This window comes from Eleutherodactylus coqui, chromosome 4, assembly GCF_035609145.1.
Source record: "Eleutherodactylus coqui strain aEleCoq1 chromosome 4, aEleCoq1.hap1, whole genome shotgun sequence".
Classification (NCBI taxonomy): Eukaryota; Metazoa; Chordata; class Amphibia; order Anura; family Eleutherodactylidae; genus Eleutherodactylus; species Eleutherodactylus coqui.
In genome coordinates, this window is record NC_089840.1 from 36,640,731 (window position 1) to 36,662,599 (window position 21,869).

General features: G+C 46.2%; 1 protein-coding gene across 1 annotated transcript; it reads right to left on the minus strand.

Moving 5' to 3' along the window:
• Window positions 1-4,263: 4,263 nt before the first annotated feature.
• On the minus strand, window positions 4,264-21,818 carry RABL3 (RAB, member of RAS oncogene family like 3). The gene is made up of 8 exons (XM_066599258.1): window positions 21,725-21,818; window positions 17,198-17,289; window positions 16,992-17,121; window positions 16,346-16,460; window positions 14,599-14,749; window positions 11,836-11,907; window positions 8,376-8,414; window positions 4,264-5,450 (listed from the first exon to the last, which is right to left on the minus strand). The coding sequence occupies exons 1-8, from the start codon at window positions 21,768-21,770 to the stop codon at window positions 5,391-5,393; spliced, it is 705 nt and encodes a 234-aa protein (XP_066455355.1). The 5' UTR covers window positions 21,771-21,818; the 3' UTR covers window positions 4,264-5,390.
• Between the last annotated feature and the right edge of the window lie 51 nt (window positions 21,819-21,869).

The following is a 21,869-nucleotide window of genomic DNA, read 5'->3' on the forward strand; positions in this document are numbered from 1 at the left end:
TAAAAGAAGAAAAAGCGCTGCATTATTTCCGGTATTTGGTGCCAGAACCTCCAAACCCGGCCTCAATCAGAGGTAAAACATCCTTACTTTTATAAGGGTCAGAGCTTTTTTGATACAGAGCTCCAAATCTCCTGCTTTCCTTCACACAGCCATAGAGTGAAATGATATTTGGTCTGCCAGCACTAGGTGGAGCTCACTGTAAACAGACTTTATACAGCCACCACTAGGAGGAGCTCACTGTATACAGACTTTATACAGCCACTACTAGGAGGTGCTCACTATATACAGACCATAAACAGCTACCACTAGGAGGTGCTCACTGTATACAGACTTTATACAGCCACCACTAGGAGGTGCTCACTGTATACAGACTTTATACAGCCACCATTAGGGGAAGCTCACTCTATACAGACTTTATACAGCCGCCACTAAGAGGTGCTCACTGTATACAGACTTTATACAGCCACAACTAGGAGGTGCTCACTGTATACAGACTTTATACAGCCACAACTAGGAGGTGCTCACTGTATACAGACTTTATACAGCCACCACTAGGAGGTGCTTACTGTATACAGACTTTATACAGTCACCACTAGGAGGTGCTCACTGTATAGAGACTTTATACAGTCACCACTAGGAGGTGCTCACTGTATAGAGACTTTATACAGTCACCACTAGGAGGTGCTCACGGTATACAGACACCACTAGGAGGTGCTTACTATATACAGACTTTATACAGTCACTACTAAGAGGTGCTCACTATACAGACTTTATACAGCCACCACTAGGGGAAGCTCACTGTATGCCAACCTTATACAGCCACCACTAGGGGAAGCTCACTCTATACAGACTTTATACAGCCACCACTAGGGGAAGCTCACCGTATACAGACTTTATACAGCCACCACTAGGGGAAGCTCACCGTATACAGACTTTATACAGCCACCACTAGGGGAAGCTCACCGTATACAGACTTTATACAGCCACCACTAGGAGGTGCTCACCGTATACAGACTTTATACAGCCACCACTAGGAGGTGCTCACTGTATACAGACTTTATACAGCCACCACTAGGAGGTGCTTACTGTATACAGACTTTATACAGCCACCACTAGGAGGTGCTCACCGTATACAGACTTTATACAGCCACCACTAGGAGGTGCTCACTGTATACAGACTTTATACAGCCACCACTAGGAGGTGCTCACTGTATACAGACTTTATACAGCCACCACTAGGAGGTGCTCACTGTATACAGACTTTATACAGCCACCATTAGGGGAAGCTCACTCTATACAGACTTTATACAGCCGCCACTAAGAGGTGCTCACTGTATACAGACTTTATACAGCCACAACTAGGAGGTGCTCACTGTATACAGACGATATACAGCTACCACTAGGAAGTGCTCACTGTATACAGACTTTATACAGCCACCACTAGGAGGTGCTTACTGTATACAGACTTTATACAGTCACCACTAGGAGGTGCTCACTGTATAGAGACTTTATACAGTCACCACTAGGAGGTGCTCACGGTATACAGACACCACTAGGAGGTGCTTACTATATACAGACTTTATACAGTCACTACTAAGAGGTGCTCACTATACAGACTTTATACAGCCACCACTAGGGGAAGCTCACTGTATGCCAACCTTATACAGCCACCACTAGGGGAAGCTCACTCTATACAGACTTTATACAGCCACCACTAGGGGAAGCTCACCGTATACAGACTTTATACAGCCACCACTAGGGGAAGCTCACCGTATACAGACTTTATACAGCCACCACTAGGAGGTGCTCACGGTATACAGACTTTATACAGCCACCACTAGGAGGTGCTCACTGTATACAGACTTTATACAGCCACCACTAGGAGGTGCTCACTGTATACAGACTTTATACAGCCACCACTAGGAGGTGCTCACTGTATACAGACTTTATACAGCCACCACTAGGAGGTGCTCACTGTATACAGACTTTATACAGCCACCACTAGGAGGTGCTCACTGTATACAGACCATATACAGCTACCACTAGGGGAAGCTCACTCTATACAGACTTTATACAGCCACCACTAGGGGAAGCTCACTGTATACAGACTTTATACAGCCACCACTAGGGGAAGCTCACCGTATACAGACTTTATACAGCTACTACTTGGGAAAGCTCACTGTATACAGCCACCACTAGGAGGTGCTCACTGTATACAGACGATATACAGCTACCACTAGGAGGTGCTCACTGTATACAGACACCACTAGGAGGTGCTCACTGTATACAGACTTTATACAGCTACTACTTGGGAAAGCTCACTGTATACAGCCACCACTAGGAGGTGCTCACTATATACAGACCATATACAGCTACCACTAGGAGGTGCTCACTGTATACAGACTTTATACAGCCACCGCTAGGGGAAGCTCACTCTATACAGACTTTATACAGCCACCGCTAGGGGAAGCTCACTCTATACAGACTTTATACAGCCACCGCTAGGGGAAGCTCACTGTATACAGCCACCACTAGGAGGAGCTCACTGTATACAGACTTTATACAGCCACCACTAGGAGGAGCTCACTGTATACAGACTTTATACAGCCACCACTAGGAGGAGCTCACTGTATACAGACTTTATACAGCCACCACTAGGAGGAGCTCACTGTATGCAGACTTTATACAGCCACCACTAGGAGGAGCTCACTGTATACAGACCTTATACAGCCACCACTAGGAGGAGCTCACTGTATACAGACTTTATACAGCCACCACTAGGAAGTGCTCACTATATACAGACGATATACAGCCACCACTAGGAAGTGCTCACTATATACAGACGATATACAGCCACCACTAGGAAGTGCTCACTATATACAGCCACCACTAGGAGGAGCTCACTGTATACAGACTTTATACAGCTACTACTTGGGAAAGCTCACTGTATACAGACTTTATACAGCCACCACTAGGAGGTGCTCACTATATACAGACCATATACAGCTACCACTAGGAGGTGCTCACTGTATACAGACTTTATACAGCCACCACTAGGAGGTGCTCACTATATACAGACCATATACAGCTACCACTAGGAGGTGCTCACTGTATACAGACTTTATACAGCCACCACTAGGCGTAAGCTCACTGCGTACAGATTTATATGGTAACCAGAAGGGGGGAAAGTGGGGTGGCTCACTGCGTACAGATTTATACAGCCATCACTAGGGGAACCTCACTAGTTGTATATTTATACAGCCATCACTATATGTAGTACCTTAGAAAAATTTTGGTACCCTTCTCCTGACTAATATTTTTAACAGCATGTAAAGGTGCTAAATATAAATAGAATGTATTGCCCCATCACAGTAAAACGTAGCAACGTTTCGACTGTGAGGTCTTTCTCTCAGCTTGAGAAAGACCTCATGGTCGAAACGCCACTGCATTTTACTGTGATGGGGCAATACATTCTATTTATATTTAGCACCTTTACATGCTGTTAAAAAAATTAGTCAGGAGAAGGGTACCAAAATTTTTCTAAGGTACTACATATAGTGATGGCCAAAGCCTCTTCTTCGTTATCTCGACTCTGAGGGAGTTTTGTCTTTACACTGTACACTCATATGATGTATAATAAACTACATTATAGAAGCTTAGCCTTAGGCCAGCTTTATACGCAGAGAATAGAACCCACTGATTTCAATAGGTTCATTGACATCGCCATATTTTGCGTGTGCATTTCATTCGTGCAAGAAAAAAAAATAGAACATTTTTCTGCATATTTGCGTACCAACAGATCCCCATAGAAGTCAATGAGGGGGAGGGGGGTGGAAATGTGTTCATAATAAGGTGTGTGAAACACACAGAACACATCTGAAAGTCATTAGCCATTTCCATCATTGCGCCTGTCTGCCGCATGCAAATGAACATACCTTGCGAGTGCAAAGATAAAAAAATTTAGTAAAATATATAGTTAGGCTGGTTTCACATGGGACGGATTTGCTGCGAAATGTCAGTGATAATCCCGGGATTAGCGAGCAAAGTGGCCGAAATTTTGCAAAAATTTTGTCCACAAGCTGCGGACAATGCATTGCGGCCAAACTGTGCAGAAACTGCCATGCCATTATTTTTTTCGCAGCGACCTCTCTCCTCTATATGGGGAGATATGGCTGCAGCCAAAATGCAGGCAGCAAAGCCACGAGAATTCCACTGGAAATCCATCCCGTGTGAATCACGAACGAATTGTGAGATGCACAAAACTTGAGCGAACATGAACTTTATTCTTTAGAATTGAGTTAAACGCATAAGTGGGACTTTTTCTTCCCTTGTAGCATTGCTGTGAGGGGAAAAAAATAAATAAATCATCTGCATGTTTTCAACGGGACGGTCAAACACATTGCATGCCGTGCGATATGATGTTCCCCATTCAAAACAAAGGGAAACACTTGCCGATCCTCTGACGTGCGTGTAACAAGTGCTGGAGGATTGGAATTTCACAGAAGTGATGGTGGGGCGTTTTTGCATGACAAACGCCTCACAACCGCGGGTACAAAGCGCGTTGACAAGCGTGATATCGCACCGGGTTTCTAAGCCTGATAACGCGCTCCCCCGTGTGAAGGTATGTGTGAAAAATAGCAGCATGTCTCATCTTTGGGTGTTCCTTCAGAACGCATCACCCACTGGTTTCAACGGAGCCAGAAAACGCATCTCACGGCGTGCGATGCAAGGTTCCCCCCTGAAAACAAAGGGGAACACTTGCTGATCCTCCAATGCGTCTGAAAGCCGGGCCGGAGGATCGCAACTTTACTGAAGGGATGGGAGGCGTTTGACAGGAAAACACCCCGCATTCCCTGTGTAAAAGCTGGAGAGCGCGATATTGGTTGGTATTGCACTCGCCCGTGTGAAAGTAGTCTTAGAGATGTCCTCTACCAGCCTGCTGACTGTTTCCAATAACAGCCAGCAGAATTAGCAGTACAGCTCTGGAGTATAATATGAGCTGGTGAACATACACTTCAAATACAGAGAAAATAAAAGTCACGGCTCATGATCGGTAATATAAGTCTCTTCAGAGCTTCCATAAGATTACATTACATAAATTAGAATATTCTGGAAAATAAACTTTTACACCTTAAAGTCCAGGACAGAATCTGTAATAAGTCTTCATTTTTTTTTCCCCATCGAAATAATAATCTACCATTTCTATCAATCTCTCCATTAGAATAAATCAGTTACAAGGCGCCACTGATCCAGTCACATGGATATATCCTGCGCTCTCATTGGCCGATCCATCGGCTGTGAATATCATTTCTGTCCATATTGGTCCTTATAAAAGAGTGCCCGTCTTCCGTATTCTCCTGCTGGGTCAATGCCCGTATACTGGCCACACCTCAATCATAATGTAGAGTCTTAAAGGAACCAAAACGCTTCCGATCTGGGAATCCCGGCATCTGAGGAGAAGAAGAGAATAAATAAGTGGTCTGGCATGGACATGGTTAACATGGCTGCAGCAGGAAATCTGTGCACATAGCAGAAAACAACCCCATCAGCATGGGTACAATTATCTACTGCCATCTGTGCCCCTCCAGGAATCTGCACAGCTCAGCACCGCAGCTGCAGAGTGGCCACCAGTGAGCCCGGCTCATTCCCAGCTGAATTACATGAGGATGGCAGAGGCTGGAGAGAAGCGGCATTATCTGCCGGAGCCAATTCCCTGCTCTCTGTATATACTGTGGCTGCAGAGCAGGGGCAGTGGATCCCCATACTGTACATCTGACTTTTATAAAGCTAGGGGTCATTATAAGAAGGAAAGCAACCCAATACAAACTTCCATACTAGACAGAGAAATTCCAGCATGTTCTGACACTTTGGTGGTTCTGACCCTGCCAGATCACCACAAGGGTGAGTGCAGCTCTGGAGAAGAATACAGGACGTAACTCAGGGGCAGTACAAGGTTATACCCTGTTAAGATGGACCAATTCATTCCGAAAATCGTTAAAACAAGGGAAACTGGATGATCATTTTTCAGTTTAAATCAATTTAAAATCAACAGTTTCGGCCGCTATAAAAAAATATTGCAGTTTATACACTGATCGATCAGCGGTTTATGTAGGAATGTGAAACACTGAACAACTAGTCCATCGATTCTCAGTTTAAACATGCTGCACAAGCACGGCCGAACTGATGATGTCCCCAGCTCCTCCGCTCGGGCAAATGAGAATCGTGAGGTTCTAGTCCCGTGTAAAAAAAGGGGGACTTTAGTAATGTAATTTATGTATGCAGTGACTTCACCAGCAGAATAGTGAGTGCAGCTCTGAAGTATAATACAGGATGGAACTCAGGATCAGTACAGGATAAGTAATGTAATGTATGTATGTACGCAGTGACTCCACCAGCAGAATAGTGAGTGCAGCTCTGAAGTATAATACAGGATGCAACGCAGGATGAGTACAGGATAAGGGTGCTTTTAACCCCTTAGTGACGGAGCTTTTTTCCCCTATTTCTGTTTTTTCCTACTCCCTTTTAAAAAAATTGTAGCTCCTTAATTTATCCATCGACGTCACTGTATGAGGGCTTGTTTTTTGCGGGATGAGTTGTATTTTTCAATGGCACTATTTATTGTACCAACTTTTAAAAAATTCTTAGCGGAGAGAAATGGAAAAAAAACGACATTCCACCATCTTTCGGTGCGTCCTGTTTCCTGGGTCAGTACGATTGCTACGATACCAAACTTGTATAGTATTTTTTTTTGCTGTAGTACTGTTTTTTTTTTTTTTTTTAAGATATTTAATTTTTTTCAATTATTTTCTGCGGTCATTTTGTGCGCGCAATACCTTTTTTATTTTTTCGTCGACGTAGTTGGGCAAGGGCTCATTTTTTGCGGGATGTCCTGAAGTTTCCGATAGTATCAATTTGGAATACATACGACTTTTTGATCGTTTTTTATTGCGTTTTTTCTGGGAGACAGGGTAACTAAAAAAGTGTATTTCTGGCGTTCTTTTTTTTTTTTTTTTTTTCAGACGACGTTCACCGTGCGGGAAAAATAATGCACTACTTTGATAGATCGGACTTTTACGGACGCGGCGATATCAAATACATATTTTTATTTTATGATTTTGATTTTTTAATAATGGATATGGCAAAAGGGGGGTGATTTTAACTTTTATAACTTTTTTTTTTTTAACAATTAAAAAAAACTTTATTGATTATTCTTTTTACATTACTTTGAAGTCCCCCTGGGGGACTTTAACATGCAATGCTTTGATCGCTCCTGCAGTATGACGTAATGCTATAGCATTACGTCATACTGCCTTTTTACAGGCAGTCTTTCAAGCCACCCTGTGTGGATGGCTTGATAGGCAGTCTGCTAAGGCAGCCCTGGGGCCATTCATTAGGCCCCCGGCTGCCATGACACCTGCACGGCTCCCCCGATCTCACCGCGGGAAGGGGGGGGGGGGGGCCGTGCGGGACCCCCGAACAGCGTTCGGGGGATTTAAATGCCGCTGTCAGAATTGACAGCGGCATTTAAAGGGTTAATAGCCCCGAACGGCCGAGCGCAGCTATTGCCCGTGGGTGTCAGCTGTAATAAACAGCTGATGCCCGCGCTGTATGGAGGGAGACAGCGCCGCTACCTCCCTCCATACACGTCCTGCAACAGCAGGACGTAGTTTTACGATAGGGCCTTCACTAAGGGGTTAAACTGAGCGATTGATTGTTCGCACGAGTGAACAATGGCAGAGTTCGCTTGTGCAGTCTGTTTATACAGGCAAATAAAATGGTTTGCTTGCAAATCATTCAGTACAAGTGAATGTGAACGACTAAAGGATCGCTGTTTACACGCAAAGATATTAAAATAAGCTAATCAATGATTATTATGCCTGCATAAACTGACCGACGAACAAGAAGTGAATTAATTCTCATTCATTGGCCGTGTTTACACTGAATATAAATCGCTCTATGTAAATGCAGTGTTTGTACACTAACAGGATAGGGAGTGCAGCTCTGGAGTATAATACAGGCTGTAACCTGAGATCAGTAATATAATGCATGCTCACAGTGACTCTGCAGTTTACTGAGATTCATTGTATATATAACCTGTACTGGGTTCTATAGGTGCAGATTTTGCTCTTAAATAAATGCGGTAATACTTCAGATCTCGGCTTTGATTACTTGGTTTTCTTTCTGACTTACATTTTGTTTAAATACCGTAAACTTCTCTGTATGCGACGTACATACAATAAACTGGACATTTGTATGGGGTGTGAATGCTTTGGCACAGCATGGCCATTGTAAGCCTCGTGTGTTCACCACTGTATGTTCCCTATGGGGCGAGTGAAGGCTTAGTTGCAATGAATATTGTGCTTTGTGCTACTTACTGCATTTCCGTCCCGTAAAAAGTATCTTTTTTCTATCACCTGAAACACAGAACAACATCCCGTGAGAAGAGAGCAGATTGAGATGATAGGAGAGAACAAGATGACAGCTAAAGAAAACACTCATGTTGAAGACATAATGAAAGATCAGATTAGCAACAAAGAAAGTTTGTAGCGCAGATACGAGACAGTCACTCAAGGTTCCCCACACCGAGTGGCAGAAGTCAGTGCATTATTGTGCGGTTACATTCCATGCTGCTTCCACTCTCCTGTCTGTCATTCATGAACTAGCAGGCTCAGGATGAGCAGAGCTGCATACAATCACCCCTACCTGTTCTCAGCCATCTCAGACTAGAGAGAGGTTGATTACAGTGTTCATCAAGAGGATGAAACCTCCCTAACCCACAATCACTTTATGTCACATATCCAGTGCCGAGAACCTCCAGACACATTTACATCATATGTGACTGAGAACAACATTTCTCATAATGCTCCAGCACTGATGTAACCTCCAGACATTTAGGAGTGAACCCTTCGGAATTACCTGAATTTCTGCTTTAGGCCTCATGTAGATGGCCAGGTCGGATCCATGCGAGCCATGCCCCTGCAGTGCCCCCCGCAGCTCACCTCCTCTGGCGTCTCCTCCTCTCTATGTGCCGGCTGCCATCCAGCTGGCACATGCGCAAAGCAGAGGGGGCACATCAGAGGTGACGTTTCTCTGTGGGCCTCTGCGAGGCTCGCACAGAACATGCCGCGATTTGTTTACAGCGCGAGTTTTTACGTGGTCAAATCACGGCAGTCTGCATAGGATTGCATTATCAATTTCCGTGCACGGCGGAAATTCTGCGGGAAAGCCCATCGCGGAATTTCCGCCCGTGTGCATTTATCATTAATTGCTACTAAAATGTGGTCCGATTGTTATCAAAGTCATAATTATAGACAAACATTATCCAACTAAATTGACAACACACAAACCGTTGTATCGTTCATGTCTTTTATTGAGCACATTGAGTAATCAATCATCTACAGTACAGGGAGAAAAAGTGAGTGAACCCTTGAATTTAATCACCTGTAGACCCCTTTTATTATCAATTACCTCCACTAAATGTTTCCTGTAGCTGATAAGATTTGCACAATGTTGATAATTTTGGACAATTCCTTCCTGCAAATGTGTTTCAATTCTTCAATATTTCTGGGATGCCTTACATGCACAGCCCCCTGCAGCTCAGGCCACTGCATCTCCATAGAGTTAGGCTGGGTTCACACGGGGCGGATTTGCCGCGGAAATTCCGTGCGGCCGCTAATCCCGGGATTAGCCAGCCATGTTGACGAGTTTTCTCAGAAATCTCGTCCACACGGGACGGCAAACCCGCTGCGGCTAAGCCGGCAGAAGCCGCCGCTGCGGCGCAGATTTGCCGACCGCAGCATGTCCATTTTTTTTTTCCCGCTACGGCTGCGCTCTCCTCTATGGGAGCGCCGGCCGCAGCAGAAGAGCAAGTGGCCGCGCCGCTTCAAAGCCGCCACGGGTTTTGCTGCAGCGGTTCTCCAGGCGGAAATCTCGCGGTTTTTCGCTGCGGCCAAACCGTGAGATTTCCGCCGAGAATCCGCCCTGTGAGAACCCAGCCCTAATGTCAGGGCTCCGACTTGGTAATTCCAAAACAGAAATCTTCTTTTCCACCAGTCTTTAGTTGTTTACCGGTGTGCTTTGAGTATTTGTCTTTTTGCATCACCCAATTTCTCTTCAGCTTGATGTCATGGATAGCTGCCTTTTTATTTTCCTGCAAAAATTGTTTGATCCACCTTAGAATGCATTGTTACCTTAAAGTGGGTGTCTGGTTGTAAGCTATTGATTGCCTATGTATAGGATAGGCCAGCAATAGTAGATCAGCTGGAGTCTACCACCAGGGACCCCCTTCTGATCAGCTGTTCACCAGGCCAGTGCGCTCATGTATTGATCCGATTTCTGCAGGAAGCAAACAGCTCCGTTCCCACTGCAGTGGCCAGGATTGGTATTACAGACCAAGTTCCAACTGAAGTGAAGTGAATGGGAATGGCTGTAACAACAAGCTTGGCCACTGCAGTGGGAACTGAGCCATCTTCTTCCTACATAAATCATTTCAGTGCATGGTTGCACCGGCCTGACAAACAGCTGATCTTCTGGGACTTACCATTGGGTTCTTTCTCACCTCTTTCAGGATTATTCATAGTGATCTTAATAGGATGCACACTTGCAGGTAGAATAGCAAAAGTCCTAAGTTTTCTCTATATGTAGATAGTTTGTTTAACTGTGGCTTGATGTACTCCCAGGTCTTTAGCGATTAGTTTGTAGCTTTTTCAAGCTTTGTCTTTAGAACATGTCTTCTGAGGTTTTCTGGAAGTTGGTTGCATTGAGATATGGTTCACGCTAACCAATCTTTCTTGAGAAAAATAGATTTGTCAGTAATCAGGCTTTATGTGCTTTTATTTCATGGTCAAAGCACCAGTGAAACCCACATTTCCAATCTCATCTCACCTTTTGATATTTAGCTCTTGGAGAATTCATTAAACGCCCATTTAGACAGAACGATTATCGCTCAAAAGACGTCTTTTGAGCGAAAATAGTTGTGTCTAACTGCACTAAAATCGTGCAGTTTTCGTTAAGCCGTTGCTCATCGTTGTCTTTCAGCATGCTGAAAGACAACGATGAGTCTTATCAGAGATTCACAGCAGGATACAGTTGATACTATTCTTTCAGCTGTATTCCACTCCCTGATGACAGGCTGGGTATGAAGAACAGAGTGGTCCAGCTCCGAGCAGAGAACAGCTGGATGTAGAAGACAAGCAGGGACACCCACTTGTCTTCTGCATCATCCGCTCAGAGCGCTCGACAGTATATCAGCCGGGCACTCGGAGCGGGGAACAGCTGAATGCAGAAGACAAGCGGCCCCACTTCTCTTCTGCATCCTCCGCTCGGAGTGCAAGGTGATCACTCAATGTTTGAGTGATCATCTTGCACTGTAAGTGACAGTATTATTGCTCAAAAGACATCTTTTGAGTGATAATCGTTGTGTCTAAATGGGCCTTAACACAGAAGTTCACTTACTTTTTCTCCATACACTGCAGATGATTACTCCATGTGCTCAACCAGACAACTGGTACAAAGGTTTGTGGGTTACTAGTTAGATTGTTCTCTAAGTCACAGGTGTAGACAAACACAATTAACTGGACCACATTTATTCGTTGCAAAAGGGCAGCTAATGGGTTCACCTTTTTTTTTTTTTTTTTTTTTTGCATCTGTGCATATATGTGTGACTGATATCAGTCACTCCTTTTATAATCCTTCAGCACTGAAATACCCTCCAGAGACATTTACATCATATGTAATGGATATTGACTGCTCTTCTTATAATGCTCCTGCTCTATTATAAGCTCCGGGTCTTTAGGTTACTGTCCCTTTAACACAAAATATTACATAATCCATTACCTTATCAAAGAACCTGCTGAGTTTGACAGCGTTGGATGACCCGGCGGCGAAGTACCTTGTATTAGTGCAGTCCTGTATAAAAGAACATCGAATTGTTACACCGCCCCCGCTTTGTAAATAAAGACTAATCCTTGCATAACGACAAGTTCCACAACTTTCTATTAGATTATATGCTTCAATTTATCATTTTTTCAAGATCTCTGACTGCTGTCAGTGAATGAGAATATTCTCGTTTTCATCCAGGAACTGAAACCCATACTTAATCCCTTAGTGACGAAGCCTGCTTGCATCTTCATGACAAACTAATTTTTCAGTTTTCTTCATTTTCCCATTCCTAAAGCCATGTTTTTCGCTCTATAAGACGCACTCCCGTTTTAGAGGCGTAAAATAGGGAAAAAATATTTTGAACTCACCCAGCGACAGTGCAGGGTGACGGAGCAGCCGAGCTCTGAAACTCCAGAGCTCCGTGACAGAGGCGCTTGTGTACGGCAGGAGGAAGGGAAGAATCCGATTGGTGGAGGCAGGGGAGGAGCAGCATCAGGTCCAGCCGGCACTCACCACCAATCAGTGGTACGTACAGGCAGCAGTGCAAAGGAGAGAGAACCGCTCTCCTAACCGATCGCAAATTTCTTCGCCTGATTGTTCGCATAATCGTTCGTTAAACTCGCGATCATACAAACAAACGGCATGTTCACTCTATAAGATGCCCTGACTTTTTCCCCCACTTGGACTTTTTCACTTTGGGGGGATGGGGTGAGGTGGGGGAGGGCGGGGTGCATCCCATTGCAAATAGTGGCGAAGGGCGGCGAAGGGGAGGGAGCTCAGTTCCTGCTCCTGGCTCTTCCATCCTCCCCCCCCCCTCCCCTGCAAACAAGGACACCGTATATTGGCTCGGTGTGAAAACTGAGCCGATATACGGTCGTGTGAATCCACCCTTAGGTATCCAAATTCAACAGTACCTGGATAGATCCAGTCAGCCTGCAGTGTCCCTAGAAACAAGGGAAAACACGAGGCCCGGATGGTCTACTGGCCGCTTACTATAAAAAAAATTTGCTTATCGACCCACTGACATCAGCCATGAATTCCATAACGGAGGGCTGCCCTCTACCCCCCAAGATGACTAGCGCCCAAATCACAGTAATACACAAAGAGGAAAGATCCCAGCCTATGCTCAAATTACTGCCCCATTTCCCTCCTTAATATAAACCTTAAGGCCCCCCCTCACACAGGTGCTTTTTACTGCAATTAGCGCGGCGCTTTCAGCACCGCACTTATCGCAGCAAAATGAGTTCATTGTTTTCAATGGGTCCGCTAACACAAGCGTAGACATCCGCTCGATCGCTGCGGTTTTCAGCGCCGCAATGTTCGAGCGGTGCATGTTCTATTTTTGAGCGTTTCAGCATTTTTAAACGCTGTGCGTCGCCCATTGAAATGAATGGGCAGAGCTTTTAGAGCTGCTGAAAACTCAGCACAACTTGGTGCCACATTTTTGACAGCACTAAACGCCCTAGCTACACTACCTGAAGAAGAGACAAAAAAAAAAGGAATACTCACCTAGCAGGCGCCGTCCGGGTCACTGCAGGCTATCATGAAGTTGTCAGGCTCCGACAGAACATCTCTTGCTGGTAACAGAGTTGAAAACCCTGCCTCCAGCAAGAGATTGCTATGATTGGCTCTTGAGTGCCGCAATCAGCCAATCAGAGCCAGCGTAGGATGAACCAATCACAGCTGTGCAATGAGCAGCGGCAGGTGAAAAAACGTTCCTTTTTTTTCAGCTTCCTTGGCTGAGTTTCAGCTGAAACCACGGCAAATGCAGCATTGAAAAATGCTGTGTTTTTGCAAACGCCTGTGTCAGGGAGGCTTTAGTTGTTCACAAAATTATTAGCCATGCGTCTCCACGCCCCCGTTGCCCACCCTGGTGCACTCTGACCAAGTGGGATTTATTCCTGCTAGAGGTGCTAGGAATAATCCTACCAAAGTGCTGGATATCATACACCATGCCAAAATTAAATCTATATACAGCGGCTCCTGGAGACAGCTCCCTGCTCTTGGCTACTCATACTAGCCGGGAGCAGGGAGTTTTTTTAATTTCCCGGGCCTCCCGGCTCTCTGCGCATGCGCGTGGTGCAATGCGTCTGGCGCGCAGGCGCAGACGCCGGCAGCAGGACCGGGGAGAAGCAAGAAGATGCCGGACGGCGCGGAGGACAGGGGGTGAGTAGTCTCAGCTCCCCTTACAGATCCGATGCGTAAGGGGAGCTGAAACTTCAACTTTATTTAACTTTTCTGTAACTTTAACGCGATCGCCAGTATCTGGTGGATACTGGCGATCCCGTGACCAGGGACTACCTCCCGTAAGCGGCAGCATGGAGCTATCACGTCCTGAGCCTGCAGGGCTTTCATTCCTAGAGGATGCATATTTCTACGTCCTCTAGGAATTAAGCCCAGCAGGCCAGGATGTAGAATCCCGATGGGGCCGCCACTAAGGGGTTCAGCTCACTAAGTAAAATCCACAGGCTATAAAACTGAACACAATCCTTCTGCTCAGATGAAATTTAGTGATACATTGCACTGAAGATGTGTTATCCCCAAACTGTACAGTGCCTGGTCTAAGCATTGCGAGGTACTTGTAGCTCACACATATGTGACGTTTTACAGCTTGAGAAATAACAGATTAGCAGCAGAATTATGACTGCAGCTCTAAAGGTGACGGGAGTGTAAGACACAAAGTAATAAGGCTTTTCAGTGCAATTTCGTCATGCTCACCAGATTTATCTCCTCTGCGTTGAAGTCCTCAGCCAAAAACGCAGTGCGGGTTAGAACCTCGTTCCGTTTTGCCTCTGGGATCTGATCTAGTTTGGTGCCGATCACCAGCAGAGGGATCTGGTTGTCTGCAAACTGCTCCCGGTCATAGTCCCTGCAGGAGCCAAGATTCAGGGCAAGAATATTAATGCCTTCCCAAGCCTGTTTATGCATTAATGGCCAGGTCGCATTTTGGAAATCTGGCTTGTGTCGTTTTCCCACTTATTTACTTATTTTTGAAGCAAATTTTAAAAATGTTGCAAGTTTCTGAGCAATTTAGGAGACTTACTAATTTAATAGAGATTTAAAAATTTTGACACACTGTTTTTCATTTATATTTAATTTTTTTATATTATAATATAGTTTTGATGATTAAATTAACTTGATGTAATTAATTAATTTAAGGCTACCTCACAGATAGCAGAATTGGGACGGATTTCCCGCTGCAGAAAATCTGCTCTAAAATTTGCATTACATCACTGGTGTGGATTTTAACGCTAATTCGCAGCAGACCTCGCCTCGCCATTTGAAAGGGTGAAATCAGCTATAGATATAAATCAAAACCCGTGTCAAAATCCGAACCAATGGTATAATGTGGAATTTGATGTGGATTATGCTGTGGAGCGGCATCAAAATCCGCAGCGCAAAATAAGCTACAGATATTGGTACGGATTTACACAAAAATCCGCTATGTGTGAATGTACCCGTATAGATTTAATTTATTTCTAGATCAATTTATTAAAAATGAACCCTACACTATGCAATCACTTATACTAACTACATAGTATAGGTGATTGTAATACAAGGCGTTATTTTGGGGTTAATGCGTGCCGTTTCACAGTAGGCCAAGCATGTTTCTCCTCAATTCTGGAGACCGGGGAAAAGCGAGGCTTCCACAGCACTAAAATGCCAGGAGAGTTTTTAACTCTAGCAAACTTTCCTGGCCAGCGTTAGGAGTGACGGTCACTCTGACCTGAACCAATCGGGTCTGGATGACAAAACCCAGACAGGCTGTTAGTAATAGCCTGTTTTGGGTGTTTTAAAGCGCTGGGGTGTGTGTGTGTGTGGGGGAAGGGGTGTTGCGTCACATTTACATCACTGCTGCACAAAGCCCATGCAGCAACAACGTAAATTTACAGTAAGTGGTCGTGGAGGGATTAGAGAGGTTTTCCCAGACTAAACTACTGATGACCTATACTCAGGATAGGTCCTCAATATTTGATTGGCGGGGGTCTGTCTCTCAGAATCCCCAACGATCAGCTGATTGAAGAGGCTGTAGTCTCTTCTCAGGTATGTGTCATCACGTTCATCAGTCACACGGTCCAATAACAGCTCAGTCCCATTCAGCTGAATGGGACTGAGCTGCAATACCAGGCAGTATCACTATACAATTTACAGCACTGTTCATGCTATGGACTGAAGTGACAGCGCTGCTGAGTCAAAAGCTGCTGTCACCACAATTGGCTGATCAGCGGAGACCTCGAATGGCAGACTCTGCTGATTAGTCATGGATGATTTATCCTGAGCTAGCAGGATCAATAGTACAGCCCCGGAAAACCCCTTTAAAAAGAGGGCTGTTCCTAAAATCTCCGGTAAATATAAGTTTGCGAGTTATATCTGCTGCTCAGAAAGCTGCGTATCAACCAATATGACCGCCATTATATCTCCCAGGGGGGGGGGGGGGTAACCCTGCCTTCCTCCGTCAACTCACCCATTGGTCACCAGCACCCCCGTTGGCTGTAGATCTCGGTTCAGGGCTTCTAAAGACCAGCGATACAGGTTCTGAGAGGACTTCTTGTTTGTGAGATCATGAACGAGGACAATACCTGGAAAATGCAATGAAATGCGACGGTAGCTGAGCATGAGCACAATTCCATGTGACTGACAGGGTACCTTTACTTATGAGTCTCATGACAAAAGGGAGCTGCATCATTCTTATGCTGTGGTGACATATACTCAAGTCACATCCAGAGCTGCAGTCCCAATTTAGTGTCTGTGCAGAGCATGCTGTCCTGTGATGCACTAATGTAAGACACCAACCTCATCCACAATGCAACATAGCAGAACTAGAGACAAGCTTGTCAGCGCAGTGCAGACAGATGCCGGGCAGCAGCCAACAGATCTGGTAGAAGACATGATGATAACAACACAATTGTAAATGCAACTCTAGATGAAACTGGAGTGCAAGAAACAGCAGGACTGTGGATGCAGCTCTGGATGTGACTGGAGTATAAGATTTATGGTAACAGCAGCTCTGGATGTGACTGGAGACATGTAATTTAGGATCACGAGAAGAGAATGAAATAGTGGTGGTTGCTCAGGAGGACGGCTCCTGATTGGTCCTAATAACTTCTTACCGTTAACGCCATTGTAGAACACGGCTCTGGTGCTCTTCACGCTGCTCGCGCTGCCCACCGACCCTCCAACGTCCCACAACTCAATATAAAAGGTCTTCTCCTCCGGGGTCCCCTCCCGGTACTCATGAAGCTGACGAAAAAGAGGAGAGTGACTGTTGTGAGTCCCCAGGACATGGTCCCTGATATAGGTCCACCCCATCACTTACCCGGACGTCCACCGAGCAGCCAACAGTCCATGATGGGTTTCCCAGGACTTGGTTATGACACAGCAAATGGACCAAAGACGATTTTCCAACACCTGGAAATAGACAAGCCCCTGTGAGACATATGTGAGAGAGCTGGCAGTGATGGCGCAGGAATACAGTTGCCACCCGTCTGGTGAACTACCTGTCCGCACAGCAATTTTCTCTCGAGGCCGATGTCGCTCTTTTATTACTGACCATATTAATAATTACTTGCTGTGAGAACCTCCAGCCGAGCAGCAACCCTACCACCAAGTACCAAGTCACACAAGTTCTGACCTGGATGCCACTTCAGAGGAGTTCCCGACTCCTTCCGTATCACCTGCACACAACGCAGGCGCCGGGGAAGGAGTCAGGGTCTTCTTAGAATATAGCAGCGGGAACTGGACTGGAGCTTGAGTAATTAAAGCACTTGCTTGTATGGTTACTGCTCGGCTGGAGGTTCAGGGGTGAGAAGAGCACCGTTACTAGATGGGGCCAATATAACTTCATGGGGCCAGAGAGGCGGCACCAGTATGGTGGAATTACTGAGAAATTCATTGGGGTTAGCAAAAAGATGGGGAGGTACGAGCCATGGCTGCAATAAGTCTTCACGGCAGTCGGGCTTAAAGAACGACAAGAAACGTCACCAATCAGAGGAAACGTCACCTGTGATCCCTGGAGAGAACTGTAATCACTATGACTGTAGAGCTGGAATCTGACCACTAGATGGTGACGGCATTATTTATAGGCCTACTAGAGCTTAGCCGCTGGATCTAAGCCCACTGTGTTATAAAGGTGGTCATTATATATATATATATTATATACACACACTACAGTGTGCTAAAGTATAGGCAGGTGTAAAAAAAAAAAGTGCTGCAAACTAAGAATGCTTTCAAAAATAGAAGTGTTAGGCCTCATGTCCACGGGCGAATCGGATTCTGCATCTCGGAGCCCGCGGCCGAGGACCCTTCGTTACCTGTCTGGGTCTTCTCTTTTCTGGTGTGCAGGTGCGTGCGGGTGCATTACAATTTTTTTCTTTTTCTCCTGCTTTCCCATGGAATTTGCGGCCTGTCTGCAATTCAATTGCGGACGGACCGCAGATCGGACGGCTTCCATTGACTTCAATGAAAGCCGTCCATGCAGGATCCACACTGGAATGGGGCCTACTGCGATTTGTGTTCCAGATCGCAAAACAAATCTGCATGCTTTAATTCTAATGCAGATGCCCATGTTTCTCTATGGGTGGCTTGAACTGCAGATCGTTCGCAATTCAATTCCGCCCGTGGACATTGGGCCTTAATAGTTTGTTTTTTGTCAATTAACAAAATAGTTACTGAACAAAAAAAGAGAAATCTAAAGCAAAAACAGCATCAATTCGACTACGTATTTCTTACATGGGGGCTGCATTCCCACGAACGTATATCGGCTCGGTTTTTATGCCAAGCCGATATACGCTGTCCTCATGTGCAGGGGGTGGGGGGGGGGGGGGGGAGGAGCAGGAACTGAGCTCCCGCCTCCTCTCTGCCTCCTCTCCGCCCCTCTGCACTATTTGCAATGGGAAGAGGGAGCGGAGCAATAATGAGTGTCTGCAGGCAGCGGCGAAGCACGGTCGAGAGAGCGCAGCAATAATGAGTGTCTGCAGGCAGCGGCGAAGCACGGTCGAGAGAGCGGAGCAATAATGAGTGTCTGCAGGCAGCGGCGAAGCACGGTCGAGAGAGCGGAGCAATAATGAGTGTCTGCAGGCAGCGGCGAAGCACGGTCGAGAGAGCGGAGCAATAATGAGTGTCTGCAGGCAGCGGCGAAGCACGGTCGAGAGAGCGGAGCAATAATGAGCGTCTGCAGGCAGCGGCGAAGCACGGTGGAGAGAGTGGTACAATAATGAGCGTCTGCAGGCAGAGGTGAAGCACGGTGGAGAGAGTGGAGCAATAATGAGCGTCTGCAGGCAGAGGTGAAGCACGGTGGAGAGAGTGGAGCAATAATGAGCGTCTGCAGGCAGCGGCGAAGCACGGTGGAGAGAGTGGAGCAATAATGAGTGTCTGCAGGCAGCGGCGAAGCACGGTGGAGAGAGTGGAGCAATAATGAGTGTCTGCAGGCAGCGGCGAAGCACGGTCGAGAGAGCGGAGCAATAATGAGTGTCTGCAGGCAGCGGCGAAGCACGGTCGAGAGAGTGGAGCAATAATGAGTGTCTGCAGGCAGCGGCGAAGCACGGTCGAGAGAGCGGAGCAATAATGAGTGTCTGCAGGCAGCGGCGAAGCACGGTCGAGAGAGCGGAGCAATAATGAGTGTCTGCAGGCAGCGGCGAAGCACGGTGGAGAGAGTGGTACAATAATGAGCGTCTGCAGGCAGAGGTGAAGCACGGTGGAGAGAGTGGAGCAATAATGAGCGTCTGCAGGCAGCAGTGAAGCACGGTGGAGAGAGTGGAGCAATAATGAGTGTCTGCAGGCAGCGGCGAAGCACGGTGGAGAGAGTGGAGCAATAATGAGTGTCTGCAGGCAGCGGCGAAGCACGGTGGAGAGAGTGGAGCAATAATGAGTGTCTGCAGGCAGCGGCGAAGCACGGTCGAGAGAGCGGAGCAATAATGAGTGTCTGCAGGCAGCGGCGAAGCACGGTGGAGAGAGTGGAGCAATAATGAGTGTCTGCAGGCAGCGGCGAAGCACGGTCGAGAGAGCGGAGCAATAATGAGTGTCTGCAGGCAGCGGCGAAGCACGGTGGAGAGAGTGGTACAATAATGAGTGTCTGCAGGCAGCAGTAAAGCATTGTGGAGGCTCCTTGTAAGTTTAAAGCTGCATTTCAGCAAATTGAGTTGGGGATTTGGTCAGAATTAATGGTGTCCTCAGTGCTGAGAAATACAGGCAGATACTTATCCATCGTACAATACTATCAGGGAGGCATCTGATTGGCTCCAAATTTATTCTGCATAAGAACAACCACCCCAAACATCCAGCTAATGTCATTAAGAAGAACAAGGAGCTCAAAAGTGAAGATATGGCCTCTACAGAACCTGGATATCATCATCCAGCCTGCCTGGGATTACATGAAGGGACAGAAGGATTTGAGTAAACTTACATCCATGGAAGATCTGTGGTTAGGTCATATGTAGGGCTTTAGGCCAGCGCTAACAGAATGTAAATAGATTTATTAAATGCTAGGACTTGCCTAGTGCAAACAGCCGGCTGCAAAACAGCCTGGTCCTAGTTTGCCTTCAAAATAGCATGGCACTTGTCCACTCCGCCACTAGAGCCCTGCAGGTGCCCACATGGACTGGGAGAGCGTCCGCTACGCCGGTGCCTCCACCACAAACCAGGGAGAGGCAAGTTACAACAAACCCTGCGCTCCAAGTGTGTGATCTGTAGAGGATAGTATATATGAGGCGGACCACGGCATACGCTTCAGAGAGGAGGCACAATGGTCAGTAAGCCCTCTGATACGCATCGCATTCCCTGCATCGTCGCATTTGCCTGGTGCCTACGGAGTTCTGGCATCTACTCTCCAAAGAAAACCTGCACAATATGTAAAACCTTACGAGGCCAACCTGGATTTTTGAGGAGGTTCGCCTGTGTCCGTGAACCCCTCACTCAGGTGATTACCCCTCATACGTATTATTATCTACAGATCACCCACTCACTCACACACTTGGAGCACGGGATTTTTTTTGTAACCTTCTCCAAGATGTTTGGAACAAGCTCCCTTCCGAGTTCCTTCAAAAACTGTGTGCAAGAGTGCTGAGAAGAAAAGGTGATGACCCCAAATATTGGTGCGATTTATATTTCACTTTGTTAAATTGACAAAAATAAACTATTAACACTTTTATTTCTTTAAATCATTCTTATCAGCATTTTGCACACTGCCTAACACTTTTGGACAGAACGGTATATGTAAGTTTTCTTCGTGGAGGATATTCTGAGTTCTGCTCTGGGGCCACTAAGTTCTATGTACACGCCTTATTACAGCAGGGCATGTGTAGCTCTGAGCTACGTGTGTGTATATATATATATATATATATATATATATATATATATATATATATATATATATACACACACACACACGCATCATATGTTGGTGCCCCAGTATGCAGGGTGTTTGTAGCTGGCGCCTCATTACAGGGCCATCAGTAGCTGGTATACCATGCAGGGCACATTGGCAGGTGGCAACTTAGTAAAGGGGCCTTGGAGCGCAACACCACGATATAAGAATGGTGACCGCCAGCTGTTAGACAGCAGTAGATTATACATGGGCGGTACTTTTGGTGCCAACTCTACGCAGGGTGATCCTCTACCCTGCAATGTAACCGTACATCTAAGAGACCTCCTGTTAGATAACTAATCAGATGTGCCAACTGGGGAAGCTGGGTGACAGCCATGTACTGGCCACCATATTGGAGTCACTTAGATTCTCCTGGAGCAGATATATCCAAGAAACTGTCAAACCAATGTAGACCCGCGTGAATGACAAAGGGAAGGTCATATCTTCACGACAGTGCCCGGCAGCTGCCGTAACGCAACTCACCTGAGTCGCCCAGCACCAGAACCTTCACTCTATCCAGCGCCGCCATGTCACCCGGACATGACCTGCCTGTCTCCCCCTCTCACCATGACAACCCAAGTACGCCAGGTCCTGATTGGTCAGGCTGCAGTCTTGTCCCCCAATCAAA